General features: G+C 36.4%; 1 protein-coding gene across 1 annotated transcript; it reads right to left on the bottom strand.

The window, feature by feature from the left end:
- Positions 1 to 5765: 5765 nt before the first annotated feature.
- LOC110458508 (atrial natriuretic peptide-converting enzyme-like) lies at positions 5766 to 9613 on the bottom strand (the record flags this gene model as incomplete). Its single annotated transcript, XM_021510239.1, has 2 exons — positions 5766 to 6851; positions 9384 to 9613. Coding segments are annotated over 2 exons (359 nt in total), but the record flags the coding sequence as incomplete, so codon positions are not given.
- Between the last annotated feature and the right edge of the window lie 3658 nt (positions 9614 to 13271).

The raw sequence follows: 13271 nt of genomic DNA, 5'->3' as shown, positions 1-13271 counted from the left end.
CATCTAATTATACCGTCACTTACATCACATATCACAAATCTAATTACAAAGTCACTTACGTCACATATATATAATTATACCGTCACTTACATTATGTATATATAATTATACTGTCACTTACATCACATATATATAATTATACCGTCACTTACATCACTTACAGCTAATTATACCGTTACTTTCATCAGATATATATAATTTATACCGTTACTTAAATCACATATATCTAATTATACCATTACTAACATCACAAATATCTAATTATACCGTCACTTACACGACAGAAATCTAATTATACCGTCACTAACACCACAGAAATCTAATTTTAACGTCACCATCACCATAGAAATCCAATTATACCGTCATTTACATCACATATATATAATTATACCGTCTCTTTCATCACATATATATAACTATACCGTCACTTACATAACAGAAATCTAATTATACCGTCACTTATATCACATATATATAATTATACCGTCACTAACATCTCATATATATAATTATACCGTCACTTAAATCTCATATGTATAAGTATACCGTCACTTATATCACATATATATAATTATACTGTCACTAACACGACAGAAATCTAATTATACCGTCACTTACATCATACAAATCTAATTATATCGGTACTTATATCATATTTATCTAATTATTCCATCACTTACACCACAGAAATCTAATTACACCGTCACTTACACCACATTAATCTAATTATACCCGTCACTTACACCACATTAATCTAATTATACCCGTCACTTACATTACATATTACATCACAGAAATCTAATTATACCGTCACTTACACCACAGAAATCTAATTTTAACGTCACATATATATAATTATACTGTCACTAACACGACAGAAATCTAATTATACCAACACTTATATCCCATATATATAATTATACCGTCTCTTTCATCACATATATATAACTATACCGTCACTTACATAACAGAAATCTAATTATACCAACACTTATATCCCATATATATAATTATACCGCCACTAACATCTCATATATATAATTATACCGCCACTAACATCTCATATATATAATTATACCGCCACTAACATCTCATATATATAATTATACCGTCACTATCATAACAGAAATCTAATTCACCTACACCACAGAAATCTAATTATACCGTCCCTTACACCACAGAAATATAATTATACCGTCACCTACACCACAGAAATCTAATTATACCGTCCCTTACACCACATTAATCTAATTATACCGTCCCTTACACCACAGAAATCTAATTATACCTGTCACTTACACCACAGAAATCTAATTATACAAGTCACTTACACAACAGAAATCTAATTATACCGTCCCTTACACCACGGAAATCTAATTATACCCGTCACTTACACTATACCGTCCCTTACACCACAGAAATCTAATTATACAAGTCACTTACACAACAGAAATCTAATTATACCGTCCCTTACACCACGGAAATCTAATTATACCCGTCACTTACACCACAGAAATCTAATTATCCCCGTCACTTACACCACAGAAATCTAATTATACCCGTCACTTACACCACAGAAATATAATTATACCGTCACTTACACCACAGAAATCTAATTATACAAGTCACTTACACCACAGAAATCTAATTATACCGTCCCTTACACCACAGAAATCTAATTATACCCGTCACTTACACCACAGAAATCTAATTATACCCGTCACTTACACCACAGAAATCTAATTATACCGTCACTTACACCACAGATATCCAATCATGTCGTCACTTACTTCACATATATATAAGTATACCGTCACTAACACTACATATATCTAATTATACCGTCCCTTACACCACAGAAATCTAATTATACCTGTCACTTACACCACAGAAATCCAATTATACCCGTCACTTACACCACAGATATCCAAACATGTCGTCACTTACTTCACATATATATAAGTATACCGTCACTAACACTACATAAATCAAATTATCCCGTCCCTTACACCACAGAAATCCAATTATACCCGTCACTTACACCACACAAATCTAATTATACCCGTCACGTACACCACAGAAATCTAATTATACCCGTCCCTTACACCACAGAAATAAAATTATACCCGTCACTTACCCAACAGAAATCTAATTATACCCGTCACTTACACCACAGAAATCTAATTATACCGTCACTTACACCACAGATATCCAATCATGTCGTCACTTACTTCACATATATATAAGTATACCGTCACTAACACTACATATATCTAATTATACCGTCAATTTCATCACATATATCTAATTATACCGTCACTAACACTACATATATCTAATTATACCGTCACTAACACCATAAAAATCCAATTATACCGTCACTTACATCACATATCTAATTATATCGTCATTTTCATCACTTATATATATTTATACCGTCACTTACATTATATATATATAATTATACCGTCACTTATATCACATACATCTAATTATACCGTCACTTACATCACATATATCTAATTATACCGTCACTTACATCACATATATATAATTTTCTCGCACCTCAGACAGAGATATCCCACGTCATACCCCATGCTAGATTTTTCTATTTCGTCCGATCTGTCTTGTACCTTTTCGTTATATTTCGCGGAATTTTTACACTGCGATGTATTCATCCGCGCGTTAACTGCTTGAAATTGACAATTTGCATTTAAATGTACTGTTTTGTCGTTATTGTATAGTTTTGATGTTGTTAAATATTTTATGTTGAAGATTAAATATAATCTACACTGTGAAATACGTTGCAATCTATGTAAGGACGGAATACGTTACAACGCGGAAGCATTCGAATGTAGCTTAAGTAGTGAAGAGGTCATGATCATTTGAGGCCCAATGCGGGATACTTGTAGCTTTTAGCAAAATTGAATAGTTTTTTTCGAGCTTTAAGGTGCGAGAGAAAAACTCAATTACCTGTAACTGAGCGAGATCGGGTTATCTCAGTCTCGGGCTAAGATTCTGTAGCATCCCAACCTCGGCTTACACCTCGGTTGGAATTTTGTTACAGAAACTTAATCCTCGACCGAGATAACCCGATCTCGCTCAGTTACAGGTAAAACATTTTATCAATACCGCTACTTACATCACATATACATAATTATACCGTCACTTACATTACATATATATAATTATACCGTCACTATCATAACAGAAATCTAATAACACCGTCACTTACGTCATACAAATCTTATTATTTCGTCACTTTAACCAGTGTTTGTGATATTGTTTGTGAATACAGTAAAACTTACTGTCAATGTCTTATCAAAGTGCTACAGCATATTTAAGGCAATACAAGCTTTTGTAGTCCACACTGTGACAATACAGGATGTTATACTTCCCAAGGAGGCAGAAATCCTATGGTAACATTTCCCCGTCCTCAAAGTCGTTTGACTGCCATTGTTGTTCAGTTTAACTTGATGGGAAGCAAATTGAGCATTAAACGTGTTAATAATGAGCAATGTTTTGTAGAAAATATAAAAATGCATTTTTCGAAAACAAACAAATTGCAATAATATAATAGATATGTGTTATCTGATGTATCAGATTGATATTGTGTATCGTTGGAATAGATACTTGCGCTATCCAAGATGTCAGATGAACACATACTGTATGGGTGGTACTCGTTCCATTCCATTATATCACATCACCATTACAACATAATAATAGCAAACAATTCAATATTATACCCCAAACGACGTCAAAATACGAATAAAACACAACATACTGATAAACAAAACAACATAAACTAATTACGAATAAACAACATAATACTAATAAACAATATGTCAAAATAACAATAATGAATATTCTAACACGATTCGTTTGCAACGCGTGTTTTGATTGGATACGGACCATGTTCTCATCCGCAATAGAATCATGGTCAATCGTGTTAAGCTCCTTCCATCGCACTTAAGCCACGCCCCGTTTCTAACCAAAACAATATGGCGTCAAGCTCGCCTCATAGCGAAATCCCGCTGATAAGGCTAGTAGGCAACAGAACAGAAACGACCGATGAAATGCATTTGTTGAATGAATTAAAAAGTAAAAAGAACGCATTCCTTGTTCTTACCTCCATTTATTACTGAAGCGTTCGTTCCATCCGTGTAAAGGCATCTATTTAGATCCGAAATCAAATCAAACATTTCACATGTGTCGTATGCATTTACACAAAACTCTTCAAAAATCTATACAAATAATCACCGATTTTGTCGATAAGCACCGATTGGTATGCATACTGACATGGAAATGTAAGAACTTGTTCAATATTAATCCGAATGTGTCGTATAAACTTTGGTAACAGGACGTTCACGAACAATCCAAATATTCCGCCTCGTCAACATACAGATCGAGCGCTCGCCAGTATGGGCGGGGCTAAATGACCGACTTTTGAAAGCTTCTTTCCGATTGGTCAGTCCGCTGCAGAATGACACGTCGCCAGTTCAGGTCACAAAGTACTTTTGTACAAGGAAATACAATGTTTCTAAACATATTAGCGTAGTATATTTGTTAAGGTGTGTTAGAATGGGGATAGTACGTTGTTTTTCGTGTCTATACTGGCGATTAGAACATGAAATTTGGTTTAAACTCTCGACCTATCGGTCTCGAGTTCAAACCCAAATTTCATGTTCTAATCGCCAGTATAGCCACTCAAAACAACGTACTATCCCCTAATTCTAACACGATTCGTTTGCAACGCGTGTTTTGATTGGATACGGACCATGTTCTAATCTGCAATAGAATCATGGTCAATCGTGTTAAGCTCCTTCCATCGCACTTAAGCCACGCCCCGTTTCTAACCAAAACAATATGGCGTCAAGCTCGCCTCATAGCGAAATCCCGCTGATAAGGCTAGTAGGCAACAGAACAGAAACGACCGATGAAATGCATTTGTTGAATGAATTAAAAAGTAAAAAAGAACGCATTCCTTGTTCCTACCTCCATTTATTACTGAAGCGTTCGTTCCATCCGTGTAAAGGCATCTATTTAGATCCGAAATCAAATCAAACATTTCACATGTGTCGTATGCATTTACACAAAACTCTTCAAAAATCTATACAAATAATCACCGATTTTTTCGATAAGCACCGATTGGTATGCATACTGACATGGAAATGTAAGAACATGTTCAATATTAATCCGAATGTGTCGTATAAACTTTCGTAACAGGACGTTCACGAACAATCCAAATATTCCGCCTCGTCAACATACAGATCGAGCGCTCGTCAGTATGGGCGGGGCCAAATGGCCGACTTTTGAAAGCTGCTTTCCGATTGGTCAGTCCGCTGCAGAATGTCACGTCGCCAGTTCAGGTAACAAAATACTTTACCACGTACTTTTTTACAAGGAAATACACTGTTTCTAAACATATTAGCGTAGTATATTTGTTAAGGTGTTTTAGAATAGGGATAGTACGTTGTTTATACTAATCGCCAGTATAGCCACTCAAAACAACGTACTATCCGCTAAACATAACATACGCTAATAACAAAACAAAAAACAACAAACAACACAACATATGGTAATAAACACTATATTACCATGAACAACACGACAACATAGTACAACAAACAACACAACATATGGTAATAAACAATATTTTACCATGAACAACACGACAACATAGTACAACGAACAACACGACGATATAATACAATGAACAACACGACAACAAAACAATGAACAACACGACAACATAATACAACGAACAACACGACGATATAATACAATGGACAACATAATCCAATGAACAACACGACAACAAAATAATGAACAACACTACAACATAATATAATGAACAACACGACAAAATAATATAATGACCAACACGACAACATAATACAATGAACAAAACGATTAAATTATATAATAAACAATTCGACAACATAATTTAATTAGCAACACGACACGATAACACAATAAGAATTAACTACATGACAACTGATTCTTTGATAATCATAAAACAAATACTGTTGATGCATTATATCATTGTTAAGCTTCATCGAGTAACCAGAGTGTATATAACGCTCTAATAACGACATAGGACGTGGACTGACAGGTTGTATACATGGTATTTTAAGCGTATCATATTTTTGTGTATTTTCCTTTCTATATAAATGACACACTTCATGTATATTTCTTCCCTTTAGTGCTTATATAGAATAAATACTGTATCTACAGCTGTTTACACCTGTAACCACGGTAAAGGGAGGCTACTCGATAGATGAAACGATGTATTTTGTACTATGTTGTATTTTCTGGTCAACAAATTCTTTACTAGTTTCCTCTTTGCTGTGACAAACCTCTAGCGTCTTTTATACCATTGATGGGGATTTATTCGATAAGCTCTCCTTCAGACAGGGTTTCCGTATGATTGACCTGTGATGTTGATGTTCTGCCGTGGTATTTACAAGGCTTTGCTATAGTATTTCTATAGACAGTATTATGCCATGGTATTGCTAGGTACCGACATGGTTTCGCCATAGTATTTCTGCTGACAGGGTTCTGCCAAAGTAAATTTTATCGACATTATTATATTGCCATCTTGATCGAAATGGATCTTCCATAGTATTTCTGTCGACTAAATTCTACCATGGTATTTCAAATTGACTCGGTTCTGCCATGAAATTTCTACCGACCGTGTCCTGTCACAACAGTCCTACTGGTTACCATGGTAATCCCTCTGCGCTGCGAGTAAGTGTGCCGCCTTTCGCTGTGCAGTCCTGGACCTTGTCGTCCTGCCCCCGGGAATGTATAGTATGGATCTGGTCGTGAATACAGGATAACGACGGGTCCTAGAAATAAAGGAAACAAATGTTTCTCCAGGGAAAAATAAACTTCAATTGGCCAAAATATATTAAGCAAGTCAAAACAAGAGATCCAAGAGGGATCTTGGCGCCCACCATTGTATCATCTTCATTAGTTCTTTGTCAGTTTAATCTTTTCTCTTCTTTCCTCTTATCTGTTTGATCGAGTCATGTTAACAGTAAATGCACCTTGAGGTAACTTTTGATTTAAACTTAATACTGATGTGTATGAAAGCCAACCTTCAAAGTGAGTTTGTCATTTCACATATTTACTAGTACAGTACTTAATGTGAAAGAAATAGAATCAATCATTGCAATATAGGAAAGATCTGTTTAGTTCTTCCTTTAGCCATTTTGTTTTTATGATCAGTCTCAAAATATAACATGCACAACGAGGGATCAAGGGGAACCTACATATCAAATTTGAGAAAGATCATGAGAAATAGTACTAAAAAAATCAAAGATGGCTGTCGGTAGGCCATTTTGTTTAACTGATCAGTTTCAAAAGTTAACATGAACAATAAAGGATAGTGGGGAACTTGCAATGGCTGGCCCAAAAACTATTTTTTGGGCGAGTAAAAAATAATTTGAAGACCTGGCCCAAATGACATTTTGGGGGCCCAAATAATTTTGGGAAGAATAATTTCCACAGCATTTAACACAATGCTTCAGCACATTTATATTACATATAACATGACAATGTTTGTAATATGTAAAACAGAATAAAACATTATATTTTTAATTCTTCAACCCTAGTTAAAACCTGACATGATCCACTCCATTCAGGTCTTCCCAAAAGGAAATGCACAAAACTCGCACCTCAAAGAAGGCACCCTGGCAGTATTTATATAGAAAATCTGGAGAAAAATAATCATCACATTTTCTAACTCACGGACAGTTCGATTCAAATCGAAGTAATGACAACTGAAAAATGTACTGCCCCCCCCCCCTCCCCCCGTTAATATGGAAGTGACTATACTTACTTTTATTCATTATATTTTTGACAGTCGCCCCAAACTATTTTTGTTGGGCCAGTGACTACCTCACTTTTGACAACTTTTGGTCGCTCGAGCAAGACTTTAACCGCCAATGGCGAACAGGCAACCGTTCATTTCAGGCACTGCTGCACAACAAAGGACCAATGGAAACCTACATATACAATTTGAGAAAGATCCCTTTGGTACTTCCCGAGAAATAGCGATAACAAACTTTCACTATCAAAATCCAAGATGGCTGCCTATCGGCCATGCTGTTTATCCGATCAGTCTCAAAAGTTGCCCTGCACAGCTATATATTGACCTATCTATATAACGTTGTTTTTGGCGTTTTTGAGTAGTTTTAAGCGATAATGAATGAAAGTGAAGCTGAATCAAGCATAAAAAGGCATTTTTTTCAGAAAAAATACAATTTCTATGTGTATATGGTAGCAGTATACAGTAGAAATGGCCCGACTCTGATAAACAAGGCACATGTCGAGGAAATGTAAAAACAGCGGGTTTACCCTACACAACACATGTATACATGCATATATATTTGTAAACTGCATTACATTTACAATACATATAAGTACTGAGAAGTGTATAAACCTCTTTTTTCTATGTATGTCACTTGTGTAAAAACCATGGTTACTACATCAAAAATTACCAAAAAATGCTATTTTTGACCAAAAGTTTGACCCCCACAACTAGTATTTTTTTTCCTAAGTTCTGTCTGAAATTAAAGATTACCTACCTGGTTCCAGAATTATCTAAGTTGTAAAACTTGATTTTTTATTCTCGAACCAAAACAATCTTCTTTTTTTACACAAATGTGAAGCTCACATAGCCCACTTCATCATGCTTATACCAATTTTAGTACAGTTTTATTTTTATACTTTTTTTACATATCATTATACAGAGGTTAGCCATTTAACAAAAATATCACCCATTGCCACAACCCTCTACTGTATACTGCTACCTAAGGACGGAAGACGGACATCAGATGATGGTGGGCTTAAAAGTCTACAACCAGATAAGATACTTTTCTGTAACATATTAGTACGAAAACGTCATGTTCTACACAAGAGCGTCACAACTGTTCCAGCAAGACAAAACAAAAATCCACGAAAGAACAAAAGAATTAAGATATGAAAAATGACTGGATTATGACACCTCTTAGTATTGTAATAGTCGAGGAGGCGACCCTTTTAGATAAAAATAGAGGAACAACCTTAGCAAGTAAAAAAACAACGAAGACGACCCTCTATTTTGATGAGGGAGACGTCCCTCCGATAATAATAATGAGATAGATTTCTGAGCTAATATCAACGAAGACGACCCTCTAACGTGATGAGGAGACATCCCCCGATAATAATAATGAGGTAGTTTCTGAGCTAAAAATAACTTATAATTAGCCTAAAAGACTATGTTGATTCATTGCCATTTTCCAATTATACTCAATCTACGTATTTTTCTATTTTTATAAGAAATAATACACGAATGTTTTCTATAAAGAGGTAACCGCAGTACTAAAGGACAGTACCTTTATCTTCTCCTTCTTCACCTTGCTCTTCTGTCTCCGCCGTACACACATGACCATGGACGTAGCGATGAGAGTAACGAAAATGAAGCTGATGACAACGGCAAGGATGATGAGCGTCGTTAATTGACACTCATCGGAGTCATCCCCGCAGTTGTTCCATCCGTCACATTCCAGGTACATAGATATGCAGCGTTCATTGGAACATTTCATCTCCCCCTCCACACAGGTACCTAGACAACAGTAACAGGTATTCTAACTAAAGGTATTTAAACATTTCATCTCCCCCTCCACACAGGTACCTAGACAACAGTGACAGGTATTCTAAATAACGGTATTTAAACATTTCATCTCCCCTCCACATAGGTACCTAGACAACAGTGACAGGTATTCTAACTAAAGGTATTTAAACATTTCATCTCCCCCTCCACACAGGTACCTAGACAACAGTGACAGGTATTCTAACTAAAGGTATTTAAACATTTCATCTCCCCTCCACACAGGTACCTAGACAACAGTGACAGGTATTCTAACTAAAGGTATTTAAACATTTCATCTCCCCTCCACACAGGTACCTAGACAACAGTGACAGGTATTCTAACTAAAGGTATTTAAACATTTCATCTCCCCTCCACACAGGTACCTAGACAACAGTGACAGGTATTCTAACTAAAGGTATTTAAACATTTCATCTCCCCTCCACACAGGTACCTAGACAACAGTGACAGGTATTCTAACTAAAGGTATTTAAACATTTCATCTCCCCTCCACACAGGTACCTAGACAACAGTGACAGGTATTCTAACTAAAGGTATTTAAACATTTCATCTCCCCTCCACACAGGTACCTAGACAACAGTGACAGGTATTCTAACTAAAGGTATTTAAACATTTCATCTCCCCTCCACACAGGTACCTAGACAACAGTGACAGGTATTCTAACTAAAGGTATTTAAACATTTCATCTCCCCTCCACACAGGTACCTAGACAACAGTGACAGGTATTCTAACTAAAGGTATTTAAACATTTCATCTCCCCTCCACACAGGTACCTAGACAACAGTGACAGGTATTCTAACTAAAGGTATTTAAACATTTCATCTCCCCTCCACACAGGTACCTAGACAACAGTGACAGGTATTCTAACTAAAGGTATTTAAACATTTCATCTCCCCTCCACACAGGTACCTAGACAACAGTGACAGGTATTCTAACTAAAGGTATTTAAACATTTCATCTCCCCTCCACACAGGTACCTAGACAACAGTGACAGGTATTCTAACTAAAGGTATTTAAACATTTCATCTCCCCTCCACACAGGTACCTAGACAACAGTGACAGGTATTCTAACTAAAGGTATTTAAACATTTCATCTCCCCTCCACACAGGTACCTAGACAACAGTGACAGGTATTCTAACTAAAGGTATTTAAACATTTCATCTCCCCTCCACACAGGTACCTAGACAACAGTGACAGGTATTCTAACTAAAGGTATTTAAACATTTCATCTCCCCTCCACACAGGTACCTAGACAACAGTGACAGGTATTCTAACTAAAGGTATTTAAACATTTCATCTCCCCTCCACACAGGTACCTAGACAACAGTGACAGGTATTCTAACTAAAGGTATTTAAACATTTCATCTCCCCTCCACACAGGTACCTAGACAACAGTGACAGGTATTCTAACTAAAGGTATTTAAACATTTCATCTCCCCTCCACACAGGTACCTAGACAACAGTGACAGGTATTCTAACTAAAGGTATTTAAACATTTCATCTCCCCTCCACACAGGTACCTAGACAACAGTGACAGGTATTCTAACTAAAGGTATTTAAACATTTCATCTCCCCTCCACACAGGTACCTAGACAACAGTGACAGGTATTCTAACTAAAGGTATTTAAACATTTCATCTTCCCCTCCACACAGGTACCTAGACAACAGTGACAGGTATTCTAACTAAAGGTATTTAAACATTTCATATCCCCTCCACACAGGTACCTAGACAACAGTGACAGGTATTCTAACTAAAGGTATTTAAACATTTCATATCCCCTCCACACAGGTACCTAGACAACAGTGACAGGTATTCTAACTAAAGGTATTTAAACATTTCATATCCCCTCCACACAGGTACCTAGACAACAGTGACAGGTATTCTAACTAAAGGTATTTAAACATTTCATATCCCCTCCACACAGGTACCTAGACAACAGTGACAGGTATTCTAACTAAAGGTATTTAAACATTTCATATCCCCTCCACACAGGTACCTAGACAACAGTAACAGGTATTCTAACTAAAGGTATTTAAACATTTCCTTGCAGGGGACATGATAATCAGGTGACAAATTCCTTACTTCGTGCACATCTACCTATGCTATGCTATCAATGTAACAAGTTACAAACAAAAATCCAACAGACAGTTCCAGAGGAGTTGCGCGTACGAGGTTTCTGGAGCAGCAAAAGTTTCAAGGTCACGATTAACGTTATTTCCCCGGGTACCGATGATGACTCAAATGGCTGTTTGTGAATTTCCTTTGAAACCGGCTGACTACAGAGAATGATGAACTTATCAGGTTAATGTTGATTCCTGGAGAACTATTTACATGAGGTTGACTATAAAAGGTTCTCAAGTAATTAACGACACTTCTCCTTGTTTACTTTTAAACTGTATTTTACTCCAATTTGTATATTACATTACTATTTATCTTGAATTTCTACATAGATGAGACTGCTGATGCGTAAATAACCTAGCCGAAAAGTAGCCGAACAAATGCTAAATTATACACTAGTTAGAAAGAAAAACAATGGACAGAATATGTAGTTATCTGCTATGGTATTATCCAGAAATCTTACCATGAAAGAACAGGAGGTTTTGTGGCACGTCGCGTCGGGGGCAAAAATGTCACCAAAAACAATGAAGAGGTAGGGAAATATAGAATCATGAGAAAGAAAACCATCAAAAGGGATAGGCAGGGTACATATGCTTGAAGTGAACATGGGAGGGTCTGAAATCTAGATCAATTATCGGAGAAGTTGATTATTAGAAAGCACGATCGAGTTAACGGTGACAGGACTAGTCCACATAGAAGTTCATCTTCAGCTTACAAGGTCACCAAAACACGCAGAACACACAGGCTATGATAAAACCCCGTCTATGAAAAAAATACATAACGTTCAATGAAAACAATACAAACTTACAATATCGGTATTTTTCTTTAGCAGGAAACTCCACTTAACACGGCTTTACAAGTAACAGGGGCGCAGTGATCACTATTGTTGTGATATATATACTTTAAAGTCAAACAAAAGCAACACTGTAGAATAAGACCATCATTCATTTCACATGTCAAGTGGACAGCAGGTTTGTAGCTTATTGATCTATTTTCGTCACTGGTCAGGGTGTTCTGGCCACCACAGCTTTGTCTATGATCAATGGGAACTATGTGCATGTCCAGCTGTGGTTCGTCATGCTGATATGACTACCTAATATAAAGCCGCTTAATCAAACAACAGTGGCTGTAAGTTCTTAGATTAAGTGTCTGCTCTCACCTACATTTGGTTTTAAGCATTTGTTACCAGGTAAACCACATCGATTGATTCACAAGATAAAACTTATAGGCCACAGAAATTCTGTTTGTCGACTTCATTTAGAACTTCGTATAGGTTGTGTTGGAGCATGGACATGATTTTTTTTGCATGCATTGAAACGGAAAATAACTGTGGTTGTTGTAGGGGTAGATGATGGAGAGGTTTAGACGTATGTGTCTGCTGTGGTTGTTGTAGGGGTAGATGATGGAGAGGTTTACACTTATGTGTCTGCTGTGGTTGTTTTAGGGGTAGATGATGGAGAGGTTTACACTTATGTGTCTGCTGTGGTTGTTGT

The sequence above is a fragment of the Mizuhopecten yessoensis genome, unplaced genomic scaffold, assembly GCF_002113885.1.
Source record: "Mizuhopecten yessoensis strain PY_sf001 unplaced genomic scaffold, ASM211388v2 scaffold9637, whole genome shotgun sequence".
Taxonomy (NCBI): domain Eukaryota; kingdom Metazoa; phylum Mollusca; class Bivalvia; order Pectinida; family Pectinidae; genus Mizuhopecten; species Mizuhopecten yessoensis.
Note: the sequence above shows the minus strand (reverse complement) of the source record. Positions and strands in the feature narration are given on the sequence as shown.